Source organism: Hordeum vulgare, chromosome 5H, assembly GCF_904849725.1.
Source record: "Hordeum vulgare subsp. vulgare chromosome 5H, MorexV3_pseudomolecules_assembly, whole genome shotgun sequence".
Lineage (NCBI taxonomy): Eukaryota > Viridiplantae > Streptophyta > Magnoliopsida > Poales > Poaceae > Hordeum > Hordeum vulgare.
In genome coordinates this window covers 523771170-523798817 of record NC_058522.1, presented here as the reverse complement: position 1 = coordinate 523798817, position 27648 = coordinate 523771170, and the positions used below count along the sequence as shown (strand labels likewise).

The 27648-nt window shown below is 43.8% G+C and overlaps 3 protein-coding genes across 4 annotated transcripts; 1 reads left to right on the top strand and 2 right to left on the bottom strand.

Annotated features, from left to right (window-relative positions):
• The first annotated feature begins 4738 nt into the window (after positions 1-4738).
• On the top strand, positions 4739-5416 carry LOC123397130 (polyubiquitin-like). Its single transcript, XM_045091796.1, has one exon. The coding sequence runs from the start codon at positions 4739-4741 to the stop codon at positions 5414-5416; it is 678 nt and encodes a 225-aa protein (XP_044947731.1).
• A 455-nt stretch (positions 5417-5871) lies between these two features.
• Positions 5872-9671, bottom strand: LOC123452153 (deoxyhypusine synthase). Of its 2 annotated transcripts, none has more exons than XM_045128749.1 (7): positions 9308-9671; positions 8690-8857; positions 8275-8493; positions 7419-7502; positions 6842-6947; positions 6540-6775; positions 5872-6200 (listed from the first exon to the last, which is right to left on the bottom strand). In XM_045128749.1, exons 1-7 carry the CDS (start codon positions 9536-9538, stop codon positions 6114-6116), a joined length of 1131 nt encoding a protein of 376 aa, XP_044984684.1. In that variant the 5' UTR covers positions 9539-9671; the 3' UTR covers positions 5872-6113. The 2 variants fall into 2 exon arrangements, with proteins under 2 accessions (XP_044984684.1, XP_044984685.1); XM_045128750.1 differs by lacking the exon at positions 9308-9671 and adding an exon at positions 8960-8998.
• Positions 9672-26319: 16648 nt separating this feature from the next.
• LOC123398411 lies at positions 26320-27257 on the bottom strand. The gene has a single exon (XM_045092885.1). It carries the CDS (start codon positions 27129-27131, stop codon positions 26601-26603), a length of 531 nt encoding a protein of 176 aa, XP_044948820.1. The 5' UTR covers positions 27132-27257; the 3' UTR covers positions 26320-26600.
• Between the last annotated feature and the right edge of the window lie 391 nt (positions 27258-27648).

The following is a 27648-nucleotide window of genomic DNA, read 5'->3' as shown; positions in this document are numbered from 1 at the left end:
ACCGGCTCTTGGGTACTGCCCTTACTTGGACAAGCATCCCACTTATGATTAACCCCTCTCGCAAGCATCCGCAACTACGAAAGAAGAATTAAGACTAAGTCTAACCATAGCATTAAACTAGTGGATCCAAATCATCCCCTTACGAAGCAACACATAAACTAGGGTTTAAGCTTCTGTCACTCTAGCAACCCATCATCTACTTATTACTTCCCGATGCCTTCCTCTAGGCCCAAATAATAGTGGAGTGTTATGTAGTTGACGTTCACATAACACCACTAGAGGAAAAACAACATACAACACATCAAAATATCAAACGAATATCAAATTCACATGACTACTATTAGCATGACTTATCCCATGTCCTCAGGAACAAAAGTAACTACTCACAAAGCATAATCATATTCATGACCAGAGAGGTAATGAGTAGCATCAAGTATCTGAACATAAACTCTTCCACCAAGTAATCCAACTAGCATCAACTACAAAGAGTAATTAACACTAGTAGCAACCTTACAAGTACCAATTGGAGTCGCGAGACAAAGATTGGTTACAAGTGATGAACTAGGGTTTGGAGATGAGATGGTGCTGATGAAGATGTTGATGGTGACGAATCCCCTCCGATGAGAGGAGTGTTGGTGATGACGATGGCGACGATTTCCCACTCCGGGAGGGAAGTTTCCCCGGCAGGATCGTCCTGCCGGAGCTCTAGATTGGTTCTGCTCAAGTTCCGCCTCGTGGCGGCGACGAATCCTCGAAAAAGCCTCCTCCTGATTTTTTTCCCGAACGAACCCCTTCATATAGCACAAGAGGGGGGCCAGAGGGCCAGCTGGGTGCCCACAAGCCCCCTAGGCGCGGCCAGGGGGTGGCCGCGCCTAGCAGGCTTGTGGACACCTGCTGGTGCCCCTCTGGCGCTTCTTCGGCCCAATATTTTTTATAAATCCGAAAAAAATCCTCGTTGATTTTTACGGCGTTTGGAATTGCGCAGAATAGGTATCTCAAACTTGCTCCAATTTCAGGCCAGAATTCCAGCTGCCGGCATTCTCCCTCTTCATGTAAACCTTGCAAAATAAGAGAGAAAAGGTATAAGTATTGTACCTGAAGTGAAATAACAGCCCAAGAAGCGATAAAAAACAACATGAAAGCATGATGCAAAATGGACGTGTCACCCATATGCACAATGGCATCTTTTTGCGGGACAGGTGTTTTTATCGGCGTGACAAGAGGGACTCTTGGCCTTTCAATAGCCTATAAGAGTGAAAAAAGAACAACGCAGGCAACCACACTCTCATTCCCCTGCCTGCTGCTTTGTCTAGCTCCAACGTCCAAATCCAATCTCGTACCCCCCCCCCTCTTTTTCAGCAATCCAAACTCCCCCATCCAGCCATGGCCGATACCCTCCAAGGGCATTGGGGTGGTTCCTCCGTGACGGAAGGCACCATCCTGGAGCTGAGTGCTGCGGGATACCTCTCTGCCAACATCGGCTATTTGCAAGCATTTTCATAACACTATGATGATTACTATGTATAATTTTAGCAAGAATTCCCCATCCATTTTTCAACAAGGTATTTTGCAAGTGTTGTAAGATAGTTTTGATAGATAATTTGATAGGAAGATAAATGATACTCCCTCTGTAAACTAATATAAGAGCGTTTAGATTACTAAAATAGTATTATAAATGCTCTTAAATTAGTTTACAGAGGAAGTAGCAAGTAAAAAGTAACCAAAGTAGCTAGGTCCGCAAGGTAGCTCAATCCTTAATATTGCTAAGGACAGTCCGAAGATAATTTTTATAGAGACAGAACGCTTTTGAAAACACACATGAATTCGTCAAGTTACTTTCATCATGATTCAGTGACTCACATTCATTACTTTAATAAGTTGTTACGTGGATGGATGGGAACTAAGGTGTTGTTCTTATGAGAACAAACAACCTACATATGATTACCCCTTTCATGCAGGCATTCGCAAATACAAAAGAACAATTAAAATAAATCTAACTATAACATGAAACATATGGATCCAAAACAACCCCTTACATAACAACTCATAAATTGGGGTTTAAGTTTCAGTCACTCCCGTAACCCATCATTTAAAAACTAATTACACAATGCCTTCACCTAGGCCTAAACATGGTAAAATGTCATATAGTCGGCGTTCACATGACGCCACTAGAGAAACAACAACATAACACATCATCAAAACATTAAACGGAAACCAACTTCACATGATTACTTATAACAAGACTTCTCATGTCCTCAAGAACAAATAGAATTACTCATAAATCATATTCATGTTCATGATCAGAGAAGATAAATAAGTAATTAACAATCTGAGTATATAATCTTGCACCAAGTAAACCAACTAGCATAAACTGCAAGATGTAATCAACACTGGTATGTGAAAGGAGTTTGTATTGATATAACTGGTATCTCGTACATCTCAGTATTGTTAGTTTTGTCAATTGTCAAACGCAACCTCAACAACCGTATTAGGCTCTCTTTATATATGGATGGAGGGAATATGTTGTTTATGTTGTTGCATGCACTATATGAAACTGGGTGTTCAAATATAGTGATTGCAATTGTGGGCAGGTTCTTTTTTTCTCTCGAATATTGGACATGGGATTTTGAGGACTTCTCGGTCACTGCTAGCGAACATGTTCGGATGTGTCCGATGGCGTATAGGGATTGGATATGCCAACTGTGGTTGTAGATGCTCTAATATGTATGTTAAAGTTCTAAGGCCCATGTTATTATTTCTTTAATAATTTAATCCTGCGGTTAATAGATCAAAATTTCTGAATTATTTCAACAAAAATTTATGAAAATTTCGAATGTCAATCAGATGAGAAATATAAAATATAATTTTGAAACGAAATGTAAAACTGTGGTCAAGCTTCCACATAGAGAACTTGGTAGGGATGCATGTGTTTGGCCTCTTCCAATGCACAAGTGCTTAGATGAGGTGCATAGGTGCTTAATTTATTGTAGCTAAGCTCATTTTATTAAATGACTTAGCTACTAAACTAGTGCATGCATTGGTGAACTTTCTTCATTAAGTGTTTTGACTAGGTTTTCATGCTTGACATTGTTTCTTCCTGGGTCACCAAACCCATCTCTCTCCTCTTAATTACACTGTCACATCATTTTTTTTATCTACATAGCATCCTTAGCACCGATACAAGGTGGAGCATTGGAAAGGGTCTTAATTCCAATGTTACTTGAAAAATATATATTCAATGTTACTTTAATGATCCTCACATGGACGGTCGCATAGGACGCGTCCGCTTGCATCCCATGTTGGGTTGTTTTTCGAGGCACTCGCAAAGTTCGTGAGAGGGAGATACGGTCATATGGAGAATTATGAAAATTAATTTTGTGAGAGGAAGGTGTAGGAACCGTTATCGAAGCAACCCCCATCAGTCGCCAGCATTAATAACGCGGGCGTGGGAAGTGAAAGGGTCACACGTTCCTCTGCACAATCACAACGTAGTATTGGAATTTGGAATGGACCCTATAAATGAAACACCATCCGTATATCCTCAAGACCATAACCCCAAACCCTTCTTCTTCTACCTACGACTACGATCGATCTTCGGGCGGAAGCCGCAAGAACGCCAACAAGCAACCGATCGATCCTAGTGAGGTACGGGGCGGTCTCTTTTTATTTCCACGTCTCTACGATACCTTCTACCACTAGTAGCTAGTAGCTGGTAGCTGCAGGTCTCATTCACAATTGGTGATCTCTATGCCATAGTGTTGGTCTCAGGTAGGATGGAATTTGTTGCTCATCTCGTATGATCTGTCTAATTTTATGATATGTTGGTTAGATGTATAGAAATTCTTGTTATATGTTCTCGCCACGGAATCTAAAATGGTAGATACTTTATTTTCTATATGCATAAATGAACAAATTAACATAATCCAAATCGTTATATGTACTGGCCAATCTTTGTGCTAGCTAGATTTCACATCCAATTTTTGCGTCCAGTTGGAAGTGTTGACGTCCGTTTTTTTGTGTAAATCAACACTAGCTTCACGAAATTCAGCATCTGGTTGTAAATAGGGCTCCCTCCGAAATTAGGATTGCATGCATATATAATACTGTACGTACTATTTTTGAAGTGTTTATTACTCCCTCCGCTCTTAAATATAAGTCTTTTAAAAGATTTCACTAGTCGTCTACATACGAAGCAAAATAAGTGAATATACACACTAAAATATGTCTATATACATCCGTATGTAGTTCACTAGTTGAATCTCTAGAAAGACTTATATTTAGAAACAGAGGGAGTAGGAAAGATGTATATAGTGTTAAATTCACATGTCGTCCCTATATAGGCAGCCTGGGTACCCGCATGAATACTCCGCTGGCTTCCCTAATCTTAGCCCGCTTGGCTGATTTGGCATTCGAATGTTGTCCAGTTCAAAGTGTTGTTAGCCACACAGAAAAAAAAAGTGTTAGCCAGTTAATTGAGAAGTGCATATTCACTTTCAATTTAGTATACAGGATTGAGTGAACTATTCATTATATTTTTAATTATAGCTCAGGACTTAATTCTGAATGCTAGCTTGCTCTGTGTATGCAAGGTAAATATATATTGTACACAGTTGATTTCTACTATTTATTTCGATAATTGGCTCTTGCTTCTATATATTAACGCACCTTTCTATGCAATTGTTCTTGTAGATAAAATTCTAAAAACTGTGATGTGTATATTGTTTGCTGTTCATTCAGGATGTACATCTACGTCAAGAACCCGACTGGTAGGACGATCCGTCTCAAGGTGAGCGCATCCGACACCCTGTGCACTGTCAAGGCTAAGATCCAGGATCAGTATCGCCTCGTCTTCGACGGGGTGCAGCTAGAGGACAAGCTCACACTGGAAGATCATGGCATCGACCATGGATCCATGCTCGAGCTCCAGGAGAAGATGCAGATATTCGTGACGGAGATGCCGGCTGACAAGACCATGGCCCTTGAGGTTGACAGCCACGACACCATTGGCAGTGTCAAGGCCAAGATCGAGTACATGGAGGGGTTTCCCAAGGGCCGGCAGTGCCTCATCTTCGCCAACAAACGTCTGCACGATGACAACCTCACCTTGGCTGACAACAACATTGAGAAGGAGTCCACCCTCCTCCTCCTCCTCCAACCATGCCGTCCAACAGGTGATATGAATATGATGCGCATCTTCGTGATGAAGATGTCAGGGAACAAAATTGCTCTTGATGTTGGGCGCTCGGAGACCATCGACGGTGTCAAGATGAAGATCTACGAGAAGGATGGCACTCGCCCGATACAGTATCGCCTCCTATTTGAGGGCATGACGCTAGAGAATGGCTACAACCTGGAACACTACGGCATTGAGGAGGAGGATATCCTTGATGTGATGATCTGCCTTTGTGGTTGCTGAGATACATGTCCATTCAGTTAAGCAGCCAGTTTTATTTTGCCGCGGTCTTCCCTTCACTGTCACTAAGTTACTCCCTCCATTCCTAAAATAATCTTTTTAGAGATTTCACTGCAGACTACATACGAAACAAAATAAGTGAATTAACACTTTAAAGATTGATGTATGTCTGTGTATATTCATATGTAATCTGTAATGGAATCTCTTAAAGAACTTAAATTTAGAAACGGATGGATATTTTACTATGTTTGAGTATTGCTCGTCTTATTGTTCCTTTCCAGTAGTGTGGTTTGGTTTGTTATCAGTAAATCACATACTCTTATTAGGTACTTGCTGGTATGTTTATTTATCTATACGAGCATTGCTGGTAAGTTTCAGGTCATCTGCTTCTCCTCTTGCAGCCTTGCAACCAACAGAAGAACTGTTTCACCTCTCGCAGTTTTCCAGAGTCAGATAAATAGAGGAAAGACTCAATCGTCTGTTTCATAATATTTGCTAATATGTTGGCACTCCATACATAATTTCATTATACAAAGCATAGAATTGGTATTACAACCTCAGGTGTACATCAAACAAAAGGAATCAGTAACTGTGGTCGGCATCTGACAAAAAACCTTCCATGTTATCCTCCAAAGAGTCCGGACTGACGATTTGGGATCACTAAAAATCAATTTGAGGTCCTTAGTTTGCTGCTATAAATTCAGTTGGTTGAACTTGCACTACGAGACCTGAGTGCAAATGTCGCAGCTACAAGTAACGGGAAAGCGATAGTCGCATCGCAGTGGACCTGGATTCCAAAAGCTGAAATGTTAGATTACAACAATAATAATCATCAAATGTGATGTATGGTAACCATTGCACAGCACAATCATGTCTCTTAAAATCATTCATACTGCCATAAACTCATAGGCTGCAATATTTTTCTATAGTGCAAAAGCTGTACATGGGTAAATGGTAAATCATGCATGTAACTTTCTATAAACCAATTGCAAGACACATGAGCAGGTGCATCATATGATCATCATACCTTATAGTTATACCTAATGAAAGTTTTTACCAACAGAGCCTAGTAGTACGCAAAAACACAAAACAAAAACATCTAAAACTTGTGAAGGTCTGGGTATACCTTTACAGGTTTTGCTGAACCTTTGATCTTTCCCCATGAAACTGCTTCATCAGGCCGTGCTCCTGAGTCACTTCCATCAAACTCTTGAGCCGTGTTGATATAAACTGCATAATCTGCACCATTGCGAAACATATTTGCATTGCATATATGATGCTTTGGAAGGCCCCCACCAAGAATTATGACCCCTGTCTTCCTTGGGCTTGCATGAATGGCTTCACCATTTATCAGCCTTATATCTGCAAGAACGTTCAAGCTTTTGAAAACAAACACAAAGTAAGAATAGCAAGTGCAGTGGAAGTTACCTTGTACAATGTCAATAATAAGACCAGGATTGCGAACTGCGTGACAAAACAACATGTCTCCGAGTGATCCATCAGTCAATGCTGGGCAGTATACAGGAATATTGTTCTGGTCGGTTTTAATGAGTTAGTACTTTGCAACTTCAATCTTTGCACAAATAGCTATTGAAAGTAAGAATCTTAACCCAGAAAAAACAAGAAACCCAGTGTGAAGCATATTTTCCATGGAAAAAGTGAAGGGCAACCATATAAGCACAACAGCCAGCCAGCAACTCTACCATGCTTACATCAACTAAAGCGTGACTGACCACTTCAGACAAAATAAAAGTTCGATTCATGTTACTATTCCTGGGTAAAATCATAAGGCTAAATAGGGTAATGAACCCTTATGGTGAAATGACACCAATAAGAAAATCAAACTCCACAAAATTTTCAAGAAGAAACCCTAGTTTATCAACCCTGTTTGCCCAGCATAGTTATTTACAGACTTCTTAAATATGATCAGCATTTACACAAATACACGCCTGCAGACCTTTTGATAATTTGTATTAATAATGAAGAGCTGTCAAAAGCATGTTACCTTGTATGCCCAATAAAGGTAGGAGGTTTCGTCATTTATTTCTTTGCCAAGACGAGCAATCACCTTTGATGGTGTCCAGACATTCTGTAGTTAATAAGAAATTAATTGAAAATAGAAGAAACATAAAAATGGTCGGGCAACGAAAGCTCTTACAAAGAATTCACATTGTAAAAATTCTGGATTATAACCAAGGCGCAACATTCTCTGAGTAGACTTCAGAAACATGTGCAGGAACTTATAAAGTGTACTTCACACATTAGGTTTGACACGATTCTGTAGTCTGGCTACTTATTTGTGTATATATTGCTGGAAAAATTATGCACTGATCACTTTAAGTGTGACCATGACGAATACATCTGAAAGAAAGGAAAGTCATAGAGCGAGATTTCAATAAAGTTCATCACTTCATGTTACATAAAATTTCGGTTGTTTTAAGCATCCTTATTATAGCATGTGGAAAAAATATTGTTGTAAGTACTTTGAGTGAGATTTAAGTTATCTTCCTTTTTAATTATTTTTCCGTTCCTGCTTATTCGCTGTTTCGGAAAAGTAATTGTGTACCTTCAATAAGGAAATTTTCAAAGACTACACGACAACCCTGTAAAGATTATATTACTAGTGTTGCTAAATCCAGGATCAATATACTCTCCGATCATGCATATTCTGAAATTACCAACTTTGCAGCTAATTTATGCATCAGAAGCTTCCATGTGCACTATAATGGTGGGCCCATGACACGTACAAGGAAGGGTAGCCAAAATCCACATTATTGGGGGATTTTGGCAAGTAGGGACATATCAAACGAAAATTAAAACAGATTATTACCAACTGTGTATAAGCCAAGAGGAATAATTACCTCAGTAGATTGTTCTTGTAACATCTGGTCAAAGAGTGGCATGATCCAGTTTTCAAACTTGCAGTAGTTGTCATTGGGCACCAACAGATTTCCTATCCGGTTAAGTCCTTTTGACCGCAGCAGTGCCCCGGGTAAAGAAAATTCACCTCGGTACGTTGGTGCAAGGCATTTTATGAGGTCTTCCTCTATACCCCCAGCAGTCGTAACAACAACATCCACCTGAAGGATTTTGTGGAAAATAATTAGCATGGATTAGGAAATTAGTCATCAATGGCTATGCAGTTAGTGAAGCTACTGATTAACTGGATCAAACATCGGCGACCAGGCATACTTCTGCTAAACAGATTCTCAAAATGATATTTGAAGTTGTTTTGCTTTCAGATTTGCACACGTGACACAAAGTAAGAGCATTTACCATGCGATGTTGAACTAGAAACCGTATTACATCCCGTATACCGGAAGAAACAAGGTTTGACGTGAAACCAAGAAATATCTTGCACTTGACAGATTCTCTGTATTTCGGGTCAAGTTCAGCTTCATCACAGTCCTCGCTCGGCTTCTCATGCGATAACCTCCAATCTATCTTCATTGTAGCAAATTACAGTGGAGAAAGAGTCAGTCGAATGCAAGGAGGGCGGCGAAAATCGGCAGAAATTCTGGAAAAGAGTAATTTTCCGAAGCATACATAGTGATATGATATGACAGGCATTCCTTCATATAGATTACCTCCAGCTATTTTAAAGCACATCACTTGGATTAGTTAAATAAAATACTCCAAAATGGCACGCATTCAGCTAGACTGTTCAGATGAATCTAAAAGATTTACCTTGGAGGGAAAAAAAACACTTGTCAGCTTCACCCTGGCATCTACTAGTAAACGATAATATATCCAACTATCTAAGTGCTCCAAACCGCGAAATAAACGGAAAAAATTACCTGCTTCACCTAGTTTTGCGAACTAATCTCATGCTGGAAAGGAAAGGGCAAGCTCGCAGCAGAGGGAGAAAGGGAAAAGGCTGGCGGTGTATCATACCATCTGATTGACGACGTCGATGGCGTCGCCGAGGTTGGACGCCTGGAACCCCGTGGAAGCGAGCGACCCAAGAAGCCCGTCGAGGCCGAGGCCGGCGTCGTTGAAGTCGGCGCCGGCGATTTTGGTGAACCGCGACTCGTCGAGGGTCTCGGACGGCTTCAGCACGATGGCACGGACGCCCTCCAGCGGGTCCTTGCTGCGCTCTCCGCTGGTTCCGCCCTCTCCGGCCATCTCCGGCGAATCACCGGCCTGGAGGCTTGAGCACGAGCCGCCGCCGCCGCCGCCGCCGCGCGAGATTCCCCCCCAGCGGAAATAAAAGCGAACCAGGTTCTGCGCGGCTGTCCGTCCGCGTCCGGTCTGGTCTTTTTCTTCTTCCTTTTTTTCTTCCTTCCTCCTTTGATGAGGTGGGCATTCTCTTGGGCCTTTTTGGCCTAAAGATATCCAAATTGTGGTAGTTGATGGCGGACGTGATCCTAAAAAAATGTCTGAATCTAAAAAAGATGCTAAAAAAATGTCTGGATCTAAAAAAAGCTAAAAAAATGTCTACAATAATCGGGCGTTATTTTAACGTTTCTGTGACCACCACCGACGCACGGGAAAGGGAGAGATGGGTGAGCCGTCGGTGCTCTGGGGACGGGGGTGCCTCTGTTTGCCACAACATCTGCAGGAGAGTGGACATTTTTCGCCATCAAGGTTGTGATGTGGAAGAGAGGAGATGTGGGTCGTCGGTCCCTTATGTGGGGGAAGATGGGGGCGGTGGAGGGGCCGGCACCGCATCCCGCAATCGTGGCTGGGTGGATAGGAGGAGGAGGCGGTGGTTGGCGGTTGGGTGAAGAAGAAAAGGAGGTTCACGACTCGATGGAGGAGAGGAGGGGGGTTTGAGTGAAGTACCAAAAGGATGGCGTCTACACTATGTTCTCGACTTCTAAGGGCATGGCTAATGTTCCATGCTGGACAACTACACAAGCATGGCGCATCAACTAAAGTGGTCTTAATAAGCTTGCTTTTGGACGAAACCAACTTCCTCCAAAGGATATGCTTCTTGGGATAAAGAAAAGAAAGAGTGAATGAGTAGAGGTGATGAAAATGCAAGAAAATAAGAGTGGGGGCCGATCATGGATGAGAAAAAAGAAATTACAAAGAGAGAAGAGGGGGCCTAGCTGCTTCATGTAAGGGGAGCATGAGAGGGCCTAGCTGCTTCATCACATGCTCTTCTTGCTACACGAAAAATCAGTAACAGTTTCACGTAAGGGCATGACCAACTGGTAGCCTCAAACCTGCTGCTCGGAAGGCCAGCTAGGTTCAGATGCCACTATGGCGTCAAAGGAGGTGCCTTAGGGCATCTCCAACGCCAACCGCTAATTGAGACGCTAGGATTTATTTTCAACCCTTTAATGATTGCTATGCTAAATCCTAGTGTCAGATGGCAAAACATGCGTCGAGTACTTGGTTGCAGATCTTCATATGCACTTAGGATTTATTTCCTTCCTTCGAACGCTTAGGCAATTTAGTCCACGTAATTAATGTCTCTTGTTGGAAGCTCATGCGCTTAACTTTGTTTACATTTTTTTGATATTTTATTGTTTCCTCCATAAGTGCATATGAAGCAGCAATCTTGGTTGCAGATCTTTGCTTTATTGATCCTGCTTCTTTGGAGGCGCATGCATGCTATGAAGCAGTAGTCTTGGTTGCAGATCTTTATATCAACCGTTTGAGGGTTGTCTTTGATTGTCTGGAGGTAGTAACAAACATCAAGAAAGGGGTCGCGTCGGTATATGCACCCATGCTTAGTGAGATAAATCATAGAAGGGGCGATTTTAATGATGTAATTTTCTATTTTGAGCCTAGAGAGAGTAACTTCGAAGCTCGTGCTTTATCAAACGCCGCTGCTTCATTACACGTTGGCAGCCAGCCAGCCACTTGTGGCTAGGGTACATACATCATTTATTTTTCGGACACTATTGAGTTCTAAATAAAGACCATAGTTCACTGTAAAAAAAGAACTCACGCTATCCAGGTCACTGCTCGCGATGCTAGCCACCACACCAACCTGGTGCTCCTGACACGCGACTACGTGAACCTCTTTTAAAAGTAAATATAGTGTGATATTACTTACAAGTTCGGCACGCGATGCCCTCTCTCACCATGCTTGCTTCGTGGATAATTTAAAATGAAAGGAATGCAAGGGTGTTCCGCCACAAGAGCTTGCCACCGACTACCCTACTTTCCTCAGTTATTGAGGAGGTCAAGTTGTGGATAGCTGCGAGTGCGAAAATACTAGGGAAATTTTTCTCGGGCGAGTAATTATCACGTCGAACGTGTGCATGTGTTGCAAAACACTTAACTCTATTCCCTTCTTATTTATTTGATGAGGCAAATCTTATGCCTCCATTTAAAAAAAAATACTATAGCATCCATTTTTTCAATTGTTTGAACACATTTAAGAAAACATGATATTTTTGGGAAAATTTCAGTTTTCAAAACAGTTTTTGAATTACACTAAAATAACTTGGGGTTGAAACAATTTTCGAAAATTCTGAACATTTTTTGAGAAATAGGAACAAAATTAAAATTTGTTATTTTTTTATAAAATTCAAACTTTTTTGAAATATTTAGATTTTTTAGAAAATCCGAAAAATTCTTTAAAAAATATTTTTCAAATACTGAATGTTATTAAAAAGAGTGGAAGTATATATGAACCAAACAATTTTAGAATATTTGAAAAAACATTAAGCTAACAATTTTTGAAATACCGAACATTTTTCTAAAACATGATGAAAAAGTAAAAATCCTGAACATTGTTTTGGAAATAAATGAAGAATTACCAAAATTCCAAGCTTTTTTTAAAGGCGACCAAATATTGAAAATCCTGGACAACTTTTAGAAAAAGTGAATAATTTTGAAAATTCGAAACATTTTCCAAAACATGAAGAAAAGTTTAATTCCAAAACATTTTTATGAAATTCGGCAGTTTATTTTTGAAAACATGAATATAAGAAAATTTTGAAGATTTTTTACATGGAAGGGAGCACAATTTGAAATTCTTAACATTTTCTAAAACATGATGTTTTTGAATTGTCAAACATTTTTAAGAGAAGAGAATAAAATTTAAAATATTGAAAATACTTTGAATATATGAACATTTTTTGTAATTTCACATTGTAAAAATTGAAAAGAAAAATAATAAAGGGAAAAATATAACCAAAAAAGATAGAGATAACAGAAAACAAGAAAAACGATTTCTTTAGTGAAAAACTGAAGAAAAGCAAAACTGGGAGAAAAAAAAGGTGAAAATCCAGGTGTGGACCGGTTGCAAACCCTCTAGAAAGTTCCCAAAATCAGGATCAGTGAAACAACCAACGGTCTGGCCCATTTAGTCGCTGGTGTGTGGGAAGCGCAGGCAGTTTGATGCAAACTGCGTCAAATGGGATATTTCACTAATCTCTTATGGGTGTAACAAAACTCGGCTGGCCGAGTGGCAGTGTCAATTTTGAAATAAATATATAAATTAGAATAGACAAAAAAAATTATAGAGAATTACCTTTATTTCGTGAATATTTTTTGAGACTTGCAAACATTATTTTTGAATTAGCGAACCTTTTTCTAAACCCATGTACATTTTCCCCAATTCTTATTCTCTTAATTCACAAGTATTTTTTGAATTCATATAAACAGTTCATGTAGACAAAATAAAAATGTTCACGGATTTAATAGTGAGAGAAGGCCAGGAAAAACTAGAAACCCGTTCTAAAAGGTTCTAGAAGGTTACGAAAAACATCAGGAATAAAACCTAGTGACTGTGTTAGCAAGAAAAGAGCAGCTCCTGGGCTGGATCTCCCGTCCCGGTATTCTTTTTCTGATCAGCAAAGATGTGAAGTTGCCATACCCCGTTATGCAAAGATGCGAAGAAAAAATCAGGACAGGTCCTGAGATTTTGGAGGTCCAAAGCAAAATTAAAATTTGGAGCCCACGTAAATATCATAACAATGCTAGCGAACATACAAGTATATGTGAAAATTCTAATTATAGACTTGGGATCTATGTCATTGCATTCTCGCGAGTAGCCCAAGGTATATATGATGTCCTATGGAAAAAATCGACAAAGGTGCTTGTGTATATCACAAGACATCCTTAGAAATACAAAGGCATGTCTTTTTGGTGTGAATATAAGATCTTGTTTATTGCCAGGCTTACTCAACTATAGGAATGCATAATATGTTTGAGATACCAAAAGGTTTTGATACTTAGCGTTGAAACAATTGGTTCCCATACATGTGACTCTATAGATAGTTCTAGCTCCTAAAAGAAATTTTGGATGCTAATGATAAAATCGTTACTCTAATTAGTAGTATGTGAGAAATTAAGTAATGAGCGAAACCATATTAATGATATGCAAATTATTATGATAATGTTAAGTTACCCCTACCTAGCCGTGAAAAATGAGTAGATCAACAGTTAATTACAGTATTTAGGTTGTCAGCGCACAGTTCATCCGAAAACTACTTGCCATGATTAGCATCTAAAGCATCAGCTTGTTCTTAATCTCTTTGAAAACTACCCTATGAACATCATTATCAAACTGTAAAAAATATACTTCCTCCGTCCGGAATTACTTCTCCTACAAATGGATAAAAAAGGATGTATCTAGAACTAAAATACATCTAGATACATCCATCCTTATGATAAGTATTTCCGTACGAAGTGAGTAGGAGTTAATGATACGTATGTGTGAAGACTTCGACTCGCTACCGGGGGGTCCTACGCTGCTATGCGCAGCCATGTCGCTTCTAATCCAAGACTCCTCCTCAAGCAAGCTCCATCGTGTCCTTGTCCTCTGATCATCTATCACGATCTGAAAGCAAAAGCCAAAGAGCGGCGCGTGCTAGGTTTCCTCCTTTGAGCGACGAGAGGGAGTTGGGAAGAGGCGAGGCAATGATGGTCGTGCATATGATGAGCAATAGACGTGCGCGAGGTGCATCAAGGCCCTAGGGTACGTACAAAGTTACGTAGCTGTTAGCCTCTCTCGGTGCTTCATCTTGTATAGATGCTAAGGCTGTCATGTAGGCAAAAAAATTGATGTGGTAAGGCAATTAAAAGGAGAGAGATGAATGTGGTAACCCAAAAAAAAACAATGTCAAGCACGTGAACCTAGGCAAAACACTTAAATGAAAGAAACTCACCAATGCATGAATACCTTTAGTTGCTAAATCATTAAATAAAGGATGCTTAGCAACAACAAGTTAAGCACCTATGCATTGAGGACTTTAGTTGTTAAGTCATTTAATGTGCTTAACATCTATGCATTGGAAGTAGCCTTAGCCTATTGATTCTTGGGTTAGGCCCAATAATACCATACTTCTTGCTTAAGTGAAGTTACACGGTACAGTAATTACGATTGGAAGTTTTCTAAAAGGAAAAAAACCTTGCGATTGGAAGAACGGAGACACCTACGAAGCCGGCGCAATCAGCGATCAAAACTGTCTATTACAATATTGCTTACCTCGGAGGGAGCCCTTAGCTTTTGGGGGGCAGCCCCCCCCCCCCTTCTCCTCGGACCGGCCCTGAAAACATATAAGGCGCGTTTGGTTGCTCGCAATTGGGCCAACCAGGGCCCTGCGAAAAGAAAACAATTTGTTTGATTGCCTGGGTTGCACCCACGTTTCGTCATGCACGAAACTTAAAGCAGTTCCACGCCTAGCGAGTGAGATATTGCCGAATCGGCATTTTCTTTGCATCCATGTGGAGCGAGACCACGCATGGCTATCCACTGCATGCCTCGGGGAGCGCGGGAGACGAACGAGACGTCTCATAATTCCCTCTCCCTCTCCTGTCACCATCCACTACTCCATCCACACCATTGCCTCCCACTCCCCTCACCGCCCCTTGCTCTCCTCTCCTCTCCTCTTCTCCGACAAGTCGTTGTCGCTGTGTCGTCCACAAACCCTCATCAGCGTTGCCCAGAACCGCATCCATGAGCGGTGGGTTGCCGGCTTGCAAACTCTAGGGCGGACCTGATGCAGGCTTTGCGTGCGACGTCTCCATTGTGCACCAGGACACCACATCCAACCAATTCGGTGTCGACTGCTCTGGCTCCATCGTCGATTCCAGATCTAGTGGTCCTGGGTTCAATTGCAATGTCAGAGGGGCTACGACCTCGCTGTTGGTCGGAACCTCTTTTGGTGGGGTTCCCCCCCCCCCCATATGAGGGTTTGTTCCATGGACGTCGATGCCCTCATTCTCGACCGCACGCATGGCCACAAGCACCGTTCCAAGGCCGATGGCCGTCGGCATTAGCTGTTGGAATTATGCCCTAGAGGCAATAATAAATGTATAGTTATTATTATAATTCCTGTATCAAGATAATAGTTTATTATCCATGCTATAATTGTATTGAATGAAGACTTATTTACATGTGTGGATACATAGACAAAACACCGTCCCTAGCATGCCTCTAGTTGGCTAGCCAGTTGATCGATGATAGTCAGTGTCTTCTGATTATGAACAAGGTGTTGTTGCTTGATAACTGGATCACGTCATTGGGAGAATCACGTGATGGACTAGACCCAAACTAATAGACGTAGCATGTTGATCGTGTCATTTTGTTGCTACTGTTTTCTGCGTGTCAAGTATTTATTCCTATGACCATGAGATCATATAACTCACTGACACCGGAGGAATGCTTTGTGTGTATCAAACATCGCAACGTAACTGGGTGACTATAAAGATGCTCTACAGGTATCTCCGAAGGTGTTAGTTGAGTTAGTATGGATCAAGACTGGGATTTGTCACTCCGTATGACGGAGAGGTATCTCGGGGCCCACTCGGTAATACAACATCACACACAAGCCTTGCAAGCAATGTAACTTAGTGTAAGTTGCGGGATCTTGTATTACGGAACGAGTAAAGAGACTTGCCGGTAAACGAGATTGAAATAGGTATGCGGATACTGACGATCGAATCTCGGGCAAGTAACATACTGAAGGACAAAGGGAATGACATACGGGATTATACGAATCCTTGGCACTGAGGTTCAAACGATAAGATCTTCGTAGAATATGTAGGATCCAATATGGGCATCCAGGTCCCGCTATTGGATATTGACCGAGGAGTCTCTCGGGTCATGTCTACATAGTTCTCGAACCCGCAGGGTCTGCACACTTAAGGTTCGACGTTGTTTTATGCGTATTTGAGTTATATGGTTGGTTACCGAATGTTGTTCGGAGTCCCGGATGAGATCACGGACGTCACGAGGGTTTCCGGAATGGTCCGGAAACGAAGATTGATATATAGGATGACCTCATTTGATGACCGGAAGGTTTTCGGAGTTACCGGGAATGTACCGGGAATGACGAATGGGTTCCGGGGGTTCACCGGAGGGGGGCAACCCACTCCGGGGAAGCCCATAGGTATTTGTGGGGGTCACACCAGCCCTTAGTGGGCTGGTGGGACAGCCCACCAAGTCCTATGCGCCAAGGAACAAAAATCAAAGGAAGAAAGAAAAAAAAAAGAGGAAGTGGGAAAGGGGAAGGACTCCCTCCCACCAAACCAAGTAGGACTCGGTTTGGGGGGGGGAGAGTCCTCCCCCCTGGCTCGGCCGACCCCTTGGGGTTCCCTTGGACCCCAAGGCAAGGTCCCCCTCCCTCCTCCTATATATATATGGGGCTTTTAGGGCAGATTTGAGACGACTTTCTCACGGCTGCCCGACCACATACCTCCATAGTTTTTCCTCTAGATCGTGTTTCTGCGGAGCTCGGGCGGAGCCCTGCTGAGACAAGATCATCACCAACCTCCGGAGCGCCGTCACGCTGCCGGAGAACTCTTCTACCTCTCCGTCTCTCTTGCTGGATCAAGAAGGCCGAGATCATCGTCGAGCTGTACGTGTGCTGAACGCGGAGGTGCCGTCCGTTCGGTACTAGATCGTGGGACTGATCGCGGGATTGTTCGCGGGGCGGATCGAGGGACGTGAGGACGTTCCACTACATCAACCGCGATCTCTAATCGCTTCTGCTGTACGATCTACAAGGGTACGTAGATCACTCATCCCCTCTCGTAGATGGACATCACCATGATAGGTCTTCGTGCGCGTAGGAAATTTTTTGTTTCCCATGCGACGTTCCCCAACAGTGGCATCATGAGCTAGGTTCATGCGTAGATGTCTTCTCGAGTAGAACACAAAAGGTTTTGTGGGCGGTGATGTGCGTTTTGCTGCCCTCCTTAGTCTTTTCTTGATTCCGCGGTATTGTTGGATTGAAGCGGCTTGGACCGACATTACTCGTACGCTTACGAGAGACTGGTTTCATCGTTACGAGTAACCCCCTTTGCTCAAAGATGACTGGCAAGTGACGGTTTCTCCAACTTTAGTTGAATCGGATTTGACCGAGGAGGTCCTTGGATGAGGTTAAATAGCAACTCATATATCTCCGTTGTGGTGTTTGCGTAAGTAAGATGCGATCCTACTAGATACCCTTGGTCACCACGTAAAACATGCAACAACAAAATTAGAGGACGTCTAACTTGTTTTTGCAGGGTATGATTGTGATGTGATATGGCCAAACGATGTGATGTGATATATTGGATGTATGAGATGATCATGTTGTAATAGAAATATCGACTTGCATGTCGATGGTACGACAACCGGCAGGAGCCATAGGGTTGTCTTTATACTAACATATGTGCTTGCAGATGCGTTTACTATTTTGCTAGGATGTAGCTTTAGTAGTGATAGCATAAGTAGCACGACAACCTCGATGGCGACACGTTGATGGAGATCATGATGATGGAGATCATGGTGTGGCGCCGGTGACAAGAAGATCGTGCCGGTGCTTTGGTGATGGAGATCAAGAAGCACGTGATGATGGCCATATCATGTCACTTATGAATTGCATGTGATGTTAATCCTTTTATGCACCTTGTTTTGCTTAGAACGACGGTAGCATTATGAGGTGATCTCTCACTAAAATTTCAAGACGAAATTGTGTTCTCCCCGACTGTGCACCGTTGCTACAGTTCGTCGTTTCGAGACACCACGTGATGATCGGGTGTGATAGACTCAACGTTCACATACAACGGGTGCAAAACAGTTGCGCACGCGGAACACTCGGGTTAAGCTTGACGAGCCTAGCATGTGCAGACATGGCCTCGGAACACATGAGACCGAAAGGTCGATCATGAATCATATAGTTGATATGATTAGCATAGGGATGCTTACCACTGAAACTACTCTCGACTCACGTGATGATCGGACTTGGGATAGTGTAAGTGGATCATGAACCACTCAAATGACTAGAGAGATGTACTTTTTGAGTGGGAGTTTAGCATATAATTTGATTAAGTTGAACTCTAATTATCTTGAACATAGTCTAAGTCCACTTTGAATATATTTGTGTTGTAGATCATGGCTCACGCAAGTGTCATCCTCAATTTTAATACGTTCCTAGAGAAAGCTAAGTTGAAAGATGATGGAAGCAACTTTGTAGACTGGGCTCGTAATCTTAGGCTAATCTTACAAGCTGGAAAGAAGGATTATGTCCTTAATGCTGCGCTAGGAGATGAACCACCCGCTACGGCTGATCAGGATGTTAAGAACGCTTGGTTAGCACGTAAGGAGGACTACTCAATAGTTCAATGTGCAGTCTTGTATGGCTTAGAGCCGGGACTTCAACGTCGCTTTGAGCGTCATGGAGCATTTGAGATGTTCCAGGAGTTGAAGTTTATCTTTCAGAAGAACGCCCGGATCGAGAGGTATGAGACCTCCGATAAATTCTATGCTTGCAAGATGGAGGAAAACTCGTCTGTCAGTGAACATGTGCTCAAAATGTCTGGGTACTCAAACCGTCTAGCTGAACTGGGGATTGAACTCCCGCAAGAAGCTATCACTGACAGAATCCTCCAATCACTGCCGCCAAGCTATAAAGGCTTTGTGTTGAACTACAACATGCAAGGGATGAACAAGTCTCCCGGCGAGTTGTTTGCGATGCTGAAAGTCGCAGAGTCTGAACTCCGTAAAGAGCATCAAGTGTTGATGGTCAGCAAGACCACTAGTTTCAAGAGAAACGGCAAAGGCAAGAAGGGCAATTCGAAGAAGAGCGGCAAGCCTGTTGCCAATCCGCCGAAGAAACCCAAGGCTAGACCTAAGCCTGAAACAGAGTGCTTCTATTGCAAGGGTATGGGTCACTGGAAGCGCAATTGCCCCAAGTATCTGGCAGATAAGAAGGCGGGCAAAGAAAAATCAGGTATATTTGATATACATGTTATTGATGTGTACTTAACCAGCTCTCGTAGTAGTGCCTGGGTATTCGATACCGGTTCTGTTGCTCACATTTGCAACTCGAAGCAGGAACTGCAGAATAGACGAAGGCTGGCGAAAGACGAAGTGACAATGCGCGTAGGAAACGGTTCCAAGGTTGATGCAATCGCCGTCGGCACAGTGTCACTTCAACTACCATCGGGATTAGTGATGAACTTAAATCATTGTTATTTAGTGCCTGCGTTGAGCATGAACATTATATCTGGATCTTGTTTATTGCGAGACGGTTACTCTTTTAAGTCTGAGAATAATGGTTGTTCTATTTCTATGAGTAACATCTTTTATGGTCATGCACCAAATATGAGAGGATTGTTCATATTGAATCTCGATAGCGATACGCATATACATAACATAGAGACCAAAAGAGTTAGAGTAAACAATGATAGCGCCATATTTTTGTGGCACTGCCGCTTAGGTCATATTGGTGTAAAGCGCATGAAGAAACTCCATGCCGATGGACTTTTGGAGTCACTTGACTTTGATTCACTTGACGCGTGCGAACCATGCCTCATGGGCAAGATGACTAAAACTCCGTTCTCCGGAACAATGGAGCGTGCAAGTGACTTGTTGGAAGTCATACATACCGATGTGTGTGGTCCAATGAGCGTGGAGGCACGCGGCGGATATCGTTATTTTCTCACCTTCACTGACGATTTGAGTAGATATGGTTATGTCTACTTAATGAAGCACAAGTCTGAAACATTTGAAAAGTTCAAGCAATTTCAGAGTGAAGTAGAAAATCCTCGTAACAAGAAGATCAAGTTCCTACGGTCTGATCGTGGGGGTGAATATCTGAGTTTCGAGTTTGGTACTCACTTAAGACAATGTGGAATTGTTTCGCAGTTAACACCGCCTGGAACACCACAGCGTAATGGTGTGTCCGAACGTCGTAATCGTACTTTGTTAGAAATGGTGCGATCTATGATGTCTCTTACTGATTTGCCGTTATCGTTTTGGGGTTATGCATTAGAAACAGCTGCATTCACTTTAAATAGGGCACCATCAAAATCCGTTGAGACGACACCATACGAACTGTGGTATGGCAAAAAACCAAAGTTGTCGTTTCTTAAAGTTTGGGGATGTGATGCTTATGTCAAAAAGCTTCAGCCTGAAAAGCTGGAACCCAAAGCGGAAAAGTGCGTCTTCATAGGTTACCCAAAAGAGACAGTTGGGTACACCTTCTATCTCAAATCCGAGGGCAAAGTGTTTGTTGCTAAGAACGGAACTTTTCTCGAGAAGGAGTTTCTCTCGAGAGAATTGAGTGGGAGGAAGATAGAACTTGACGAGGTTGTCGAACCTTTCATCCCTCTGGATGGTGGCGCAGGGCAAGGGGAAACCCCTGTGATTGCGACGCCGGTTGAGGAGGAAGTTAATGATGATGATCATGAAACTCCAGTTCAAGTTTCTGTTGAACCACGCAGGTCGACGAGATCACGCGCTGCTCCAGAGTGGTACGGTAATCCCGTCTTGACAATCATGTTGTTAGACAACAATGAACCTGCAAATTATGAAGAAGCAATGGTGGGCCCGGATTCCAACAAATGGCTAGAAGCCATGAAATCCGAGATAGGATCCATGTATGAGAACAAAGTGTGGACTTTGGAGATACTACCTGAGGGCCGCAAGGCTATTCAGAACAAATGGATCTTTAAGAAGAAGACGGACGCTGACGGTAATGTGACCGTTTATAAAGCTCGACTTGTGGCAAAGGGTTTTTCACAAGTTCGAGGAATTGACTACGATGAGACTTTCTCTCCCGTAGCGATGCTTAAGTCCGTCAGAATCATGTTAGCAATAGCTGCATTTTTCGATTATGAAATCTGGCAGATGGATGTCAAAACGGCGTTCCTTAACGGTTTCCTTAAGGAAGAGTTGTATATGATGCAACCCGAAGGTTTTGTCGATCCTAAAAATGCTGACAAGGTATGCAAGCTCCAGCGATCCATTTATGGACTGGTGCAAGCATCTCGGAGTTGGAACAAGTGCTTTGATGAGGTGATCAAAGCATTTGGGTTTATACAAGTGGTTGGAGAATCTTGTATTTACAAGAAAGTGAGTGGGAGCTCTGTGGCGTTTTTAATATTATATGTGGATGACATATTACTGATTGGAAACAACGTAGAGTTTTTGGAGAGCATAAAAGGTTACTTGAATAAAAGTTTCTCTATGAAGGACCTAGGAGAAGCTGCTTACATTCTAGGCATTAAGATCTATAGGGATAGATCAAAACGCCTGATAGGACTTTCACAAAGCACATACCTTGATAAAGTTTTGAAAAGGTTCAAAATGGAACAATCCAAGAAAGGGTTCTTGCCGGTGTTACAAGGTACGAGATTGAGTAAGACTCAGTGCCCAGCAACTGATGAGGATAGAGAGCATATGCGCTCCGTCCCCTATGCTTCAGCCATAGGCTCTATCATGTATGCGATGCTGTGCACTAGACCGGATGTTAGCCTGGCCATAAGTATGGCAGGCAGGTTCCAGAGTAATCCAGGAGTGGATCACTGGACAGCGGTCAAGAATATCCTAAAGTACCTGAAAAGGACTAAGGAGATGTTTCTCGTGTATGGAGGTGACGAAGAGCTCGCCGTAAAAGGCTACGTCGATGCAAGCTTTGACACAGATCCGGACGACTCTAAGTCGCAAACCGGATACGTATTTATTCTTAATGGGGGTGCAGTAAGCTGGTGCAGTTCCAAGCAAAGCATCGTAGCAGATTCTACATGTGAAGCGGAGTACATGGCTGCCTCGGAGGCGGCTAAGGAGGGTGTCTGGATGAAGCAGTTCATGACGGATCTTGGAGTGGTGCCAAGTGCACTGGATCCAATAACCTTGTTCTGTGACAACACTGGTGCCATTGCCTTAGCAAAGGAACCAAGGTTTCACAAGAAGACCAGACACATCAAACGACGCTTCAACCTCATCCGCGACTACGTCGAGGAGGAGGACGTAAATATATGCAAAGTGCACACGGATCTGAATGTAGCAGACCCGCTGACTAAACCTCTTCCACGGCCAAAACATGATCGACACCAGAACTGTATGGGTGTTAGATTTATTACAATGTAATTCACATGGTGATGTGAGGGCTAGATTATTGACTCTAGTGCAAGTGGGAGACTGTTGGAATTATGCCCTAGAGGCAATAATAAATGTATAGTTATTATTATAATTCCTGTATCAAGATAATAGTTTATTATCCATGCTATAATTGTATTGAATGAAGACTTATTTACATGTGTGGATACATAGACAAAACACCGTCCCTAGCATGCCTCTAGTTGGCTAGCCAGTTGATCGATGATAGTCAGTGTCTTCTGATTATGAACAAGGTGTTGTTGCTTGATAACTGGATCACGTCATTGGAAGAATCACGTGATGGACTAGACCCAAACTAATAGACGTAGCATGTTGATCGTGTCATTTTGTTGCTACTGTTTTCTGCGTGTCAAGTATTTATTCCTATGACCATGAGATCATATAACTCACTGACACCGGAGGAATGCTTTGTGTGTATCAAACGTCGCAACGTAACTGGGTGACTATAAAGATGCTCTACAGGTATCTCCGAAGGTGTTAGTTGAGTTAGTATGGATCAAGACTGGGATTTGTCACTCCGTATGACGGAGAGGTATCTCGGGGCCCACTCGGTAATACAACATCACACACAAGCCTTGCAAGCAATGTAACTTAGTGTAAGTTGCGGGATCTTGTATTACGGAACGAGTAAAGAGACTTGCCGGTAAACGAGATTGAAATAGGTATGCGGATACTGACGATCGAATCTCGGGCAAGTAACATACTGAAGGACAAAGGGAATGACATACGGGATTATACGAATCCTTGGCACTGAGGTTCAAACGATAAGATCTTCGTAGAATATGTAGGATCCAATATGGGCATCCAGGTCCCGCTATTGGATATTGACCGAGGAGTCTCTCGGGTCATGTCTACATAGTTCTCGAACCCGCAGGGTCTGCACACTTAAGGTTCGACGTTGTTTTATGCGTATTTGAGTTATATGGTTGGTTACCGAATGTTGTTCGGAGTCCCGGATGAGATCACGGACATCACGAGGGTTTCCGGAATGGTCCGGAAACGAAGATTGATATATAGGATGACCTCATTTGATGACCGGAAGGTTTTCGGAGTTACCGGGAATGTACCGGGAATGACGAATGGGTTCCGGGGGTTCACCGGAGGGGGGCAACCCACTCCGGGGAAGCCCATAGGTATTTGTGGGGGTCACACCAGCCCTTAGTGGGCTGGTGGGACAGCCCACCAAGTCCTATGCGCCAAGGAACAAAAATCAAAGGAAGAAAGAAAAAAAAAAGAGGAAGTGGGAAAGGGGAAGGACTCCCTCCCACCAAACCAAGTAGGACTCGGTTTGGGGGGGGAGAGTCCTCCCCCCTGGCTCGGCCGACCCCTTGGGGTTCCCTTGGACCCCAAGGCAAGGTCCCCCTCCCTCCTCCTATATATATGGGGCTTTTAGGGCAGATTTGAGACGACTTTCTCACGGCTGCCCGACCACATACCTCCATAGTTTTTCCTCTAGATCGTGTTTCTGCGGAGCTCGGGCGGAGCCCTGCTGAGACAAGATCATCACCAACCTCCGGAGCGCCGTCACGCTGCCGGAGAACTCTTCTACCTCTCCGTCTCTCTTGCTGGATCAAGAAGGCCGAGATCATCGTCGAGCTGTACGTGTGCTGAACGCGGAGGTGCCGTCCGTTCGGTACTAGATCGTGGGACTGATCGCGGGATTGTTCGCGGGGCGGATCGAGGGACGTGAGGACGTTCCACTACATCAACCGCGATCTCTAATCGCTTCTGCTGTACGATCTACAAGGGTACGTAGATCACTCATCCCCTCTCGTAGATGGACATCACCATGATAGGTCTTCGTGCGCGTAGGAAAATTTTTGTTTCTCATGCGACGTTCCCCAACATTAGCGGCTCCTCCTCCTCTTCATCGACCATCCTCTTCCTGCCGAGGTTTTCTTCTCGGCCGACGTACGCTCCAGCCGCTCCGGTAAGAGTGAAACCCATCTCTGCTTGTAGATGTGTAGATTAGGGTTTTCATCATTGGCATGAATTGTATTGGATTGGATTCCATTCAATTCCAATTCATAGGATTCGATCCCTTTTGCTCGGTATTGTTCATAGGCAGGATAATAGTGTTCTTTTTGTGTGTTTCATGTTCATGCATAGTGCTTATTGCTTTAATACCGTGTTCATGACAAGGTTGATGATGCTTAGGGTTCTTGTTGTGTTCGATGTTCATGGTCTTCTGTGTTTGATGCTTAAGGTACTGCTTTAGTGCTCATGATGTACAATGTGTTCAACACAAGGTTGATGATGCTTAGGGTTCTTGTTGTGCTTGATGTTCATGTTATTGTATTGTTTGATGCTTAGGGTACTTCTTAGTGTTCATGATGTACAATGTGTTCAGCACAAGGTTGATGATGCTTAGGGTTCTTGTTGTGTTTGATGTTCATGTTATTGTTGTGTTTGATGCTTAGGGTACTGCTTAGTGCTTAGGGTTCTTGTTGTGTTCGCTACGTGCATGGTATTCATGTTAGGTAGGACCAAGGTGTTTGCTACTTTAGGTAGGACCAATGACCATGTTACTAATGGATGTCTTCTTACCTCGCAAGGTGATGAAGACAGAGTGGGAGAGGGCCGGAGGTGGAGCCCGTGTCGTCGTCGGCGCCGAGGCCGCCGTGGACTTCATCCCCACGAACCGCTAGTTCAATGTGGTGAACCTGCTTGGCAGGGCCGCCTTCATGAGGCAGCCGCGTTTAAGGGGACGAGCTCCTCGGACCGGCCACGAGGAGGAGAGTCGAGAGCCTCTTCGCTTCTACGTGCAAATCATGGACGGGGAGGACCTCCCCATGCTCATCATCCCTCCCAAGTTTGTGGAGGTAATTAAGGAGTGGCTGACGGTGAAGCTCCCGCGCGTGGTGAGGCTCTCGGCCAACACGTGGCGCGAGTTGTGGGTTTAGGTCCAAAACTTTGAGGGACGGATGGTTCTTGGTAGGGGTTGGGAGTACTTCTGCCACCGCCACAGGATCGTTCCCGGCGACCTCGTCGTGCTGCGCATCTCTGGCCTAGGGCTCAATGTGCAAATTTACAACCACGACGGCTCCATCGGATGCAGGGTGCGCTGCAACTCGCATGACTGCATTGGTGGTGTTGCTTTCGCCCTCTAAACCGCTTGCTAGCTGATGAACTTGTAGTTAGTTTGCTGTGAAACTGTTAATATTTTGTCCACGGTTCAACACCCCCTAATGAAGAGGGGCATGGGATGCCCCAACTGTCATAAAACTTGCTTTTGTTCGTAGTATGGACGCTAGTTGCTTAGCAGTATAGTTTAAGTGTTGTTTATCTCCTTTGTTGTGTTGTTTGATGTTGTTAATCTGTTTGTTTAGCTGTTGTTACTATTATACATGTTGTTGTGCATAATGTGGTGGTAAGGTCACCACATTTGAATGAGGTGAGCAGAATATAAACGCGTGTGCAGTCAAACAACTGTGGTTTGCACCTATTTGTCCCTTAAGCAGAAATGCGGGCAATCAAAGAGCCGCCCCTAAAGTGTCCTTTGAAGCAATGGAGATAACCAAACAACAATGTAGTAGATGTTGATTTGTTGTCTATTTTTGCTGAATCTGGCTCTAGTGAGATCTGGCTGAAATATAGGCACTATTCATTCAAGATAACCAAATGCATCATTAAAACCTCCGATGAACTCATAACCTGTGTTCCCAGTCTCCATTCAAAATACTTCTTATGATTGAATGGAAGCAAAGTAGTGATTACGCAAAGTTTGGCGTATCACTCTCACGCGCTCAACTCAAAGCTGCATTACAGGCTTACAGTTCCGCGAATACATATGTCGCGGAATCAAAAACAACAAAAAAGGAAAATAAATGGATTACTAATCGACTCTCGTCTCGCAGACACGTACGCACGCACACCCGTTAGTTGTGGTTACCCAGCAGCGGACGCGACGCTCATGCTCAGCTCAAGACGCAGCGACGTCGCGGCGGCGCCGCCGCCCAGCCGCTCCGGGCGCAGGACGGCGCCGTGCCCTTGCGCGAACGCGAACGCGCCCGTGCCGCCCACCACGCGGAGCGCCCCCTCGTTCCTGGCCACCTCCACGCAGAGGCTGCCGGACAGCCCGGGCGCGTCGAACGCCAGGTGCACCGTGTCGAACGCCGACATCGCCGAGCCGCGCTCGCCCGGGAGCACGAACCCGGAGGCCGCGCCGACGGTTCTTGACGTGATCTCCGGCCCCGCCGTCATCCGGTGGCGGAACACCAGCGCGCTCGCCACCCGTTCGTCCCCGTGCTTGGCGCCCTGCTGCCGCCTCACGGGACCAGACGCCACCGGATGGACGTACACCGTGATGCCGCGGGGGCGCGCGGCGGACCGGTGAGGGAGAGGGGAGACGGTGGCGAGCAGGACGACGGCGAGGACGGCCGCGGCGATCACCACGCAGAAGACGACCCTGCCTAGCATTATCACGGACGTCGACTCATCCTGTACCGTGGTCTGGTTTTGCTTACTTTGGACAGCCGAATGCAGCAGGAGTGGTCGCCGTGGCGAGAGTTCTAGCCAGTGATCGCGCTGCAACAGAGTGGTTGCGTTTACTACTTAATCCGTTATTCTTATCATGACGCATGGTGTCAAACGTTAACTAAACCACTGCATAGACGTGTGATTAGTGCGGTTGGGCCGGTGGAGCATCATCGGCCATGTGCAAGCGCGCAACTACTTTCCCGCGTGGTGTTGGCTAGTCCTTTTTGCGCACAATTAAGCATTGCACAATCAAAACTTTTGGGTCAGTTCATATTTTTCTGCTTTGTACTCCTAAATTTTGTTTTGGAAAGACACTGTTGGTATCCATTATCGGATTTTATTTTTCTGAGGATGCGGACAGCTCGATCATCAAAGTCAAAACGTGCCAGCAGAGTGCATGGCCACTGACTACACTGTTCGTCGTCTTGTCCCCGCTCGGTTCATGTCAAGCTATAAC

Bases quoted from the DNA above. Each gene is read 5' to 3' on its own strand.
- LOC123398411 (XM_045092885.1), bottom strand. From the start codon at position 27,131: ATGCTAGGCAGGGTCGTCTTCTGCGTGGTGATCGCCGCGGCCGTCCTC.
- LOC123397130 (XM_045091796.1), top strand. From the start codon at position 4,739: ATGTACATCTACGTCAAGAACCCGACTGGTAGGACGATCCGTCTCAAG.
- LOC123452153 (XM_045128749.1), bottom strand. From the start codon at position 9,538: ATGGCCGGAGAGGGCGGAACCAGCGGAGAGCGCAGCAAGGACCCGCTG. The intron at 7,503-8,274 runs GTAATTATTCCT...TATTAACTACAG, and splicing joins TACAAGAACAATCTACTGAG to AATGTCTGGACACCATCAAA. The intron at 6,776-6,841 runs GTAACTTCCACT...ACGTTCTTGCAG, and splicing joins TATTATTGACATTGTACAAG to ATATAAGGCTGATAAATGGT.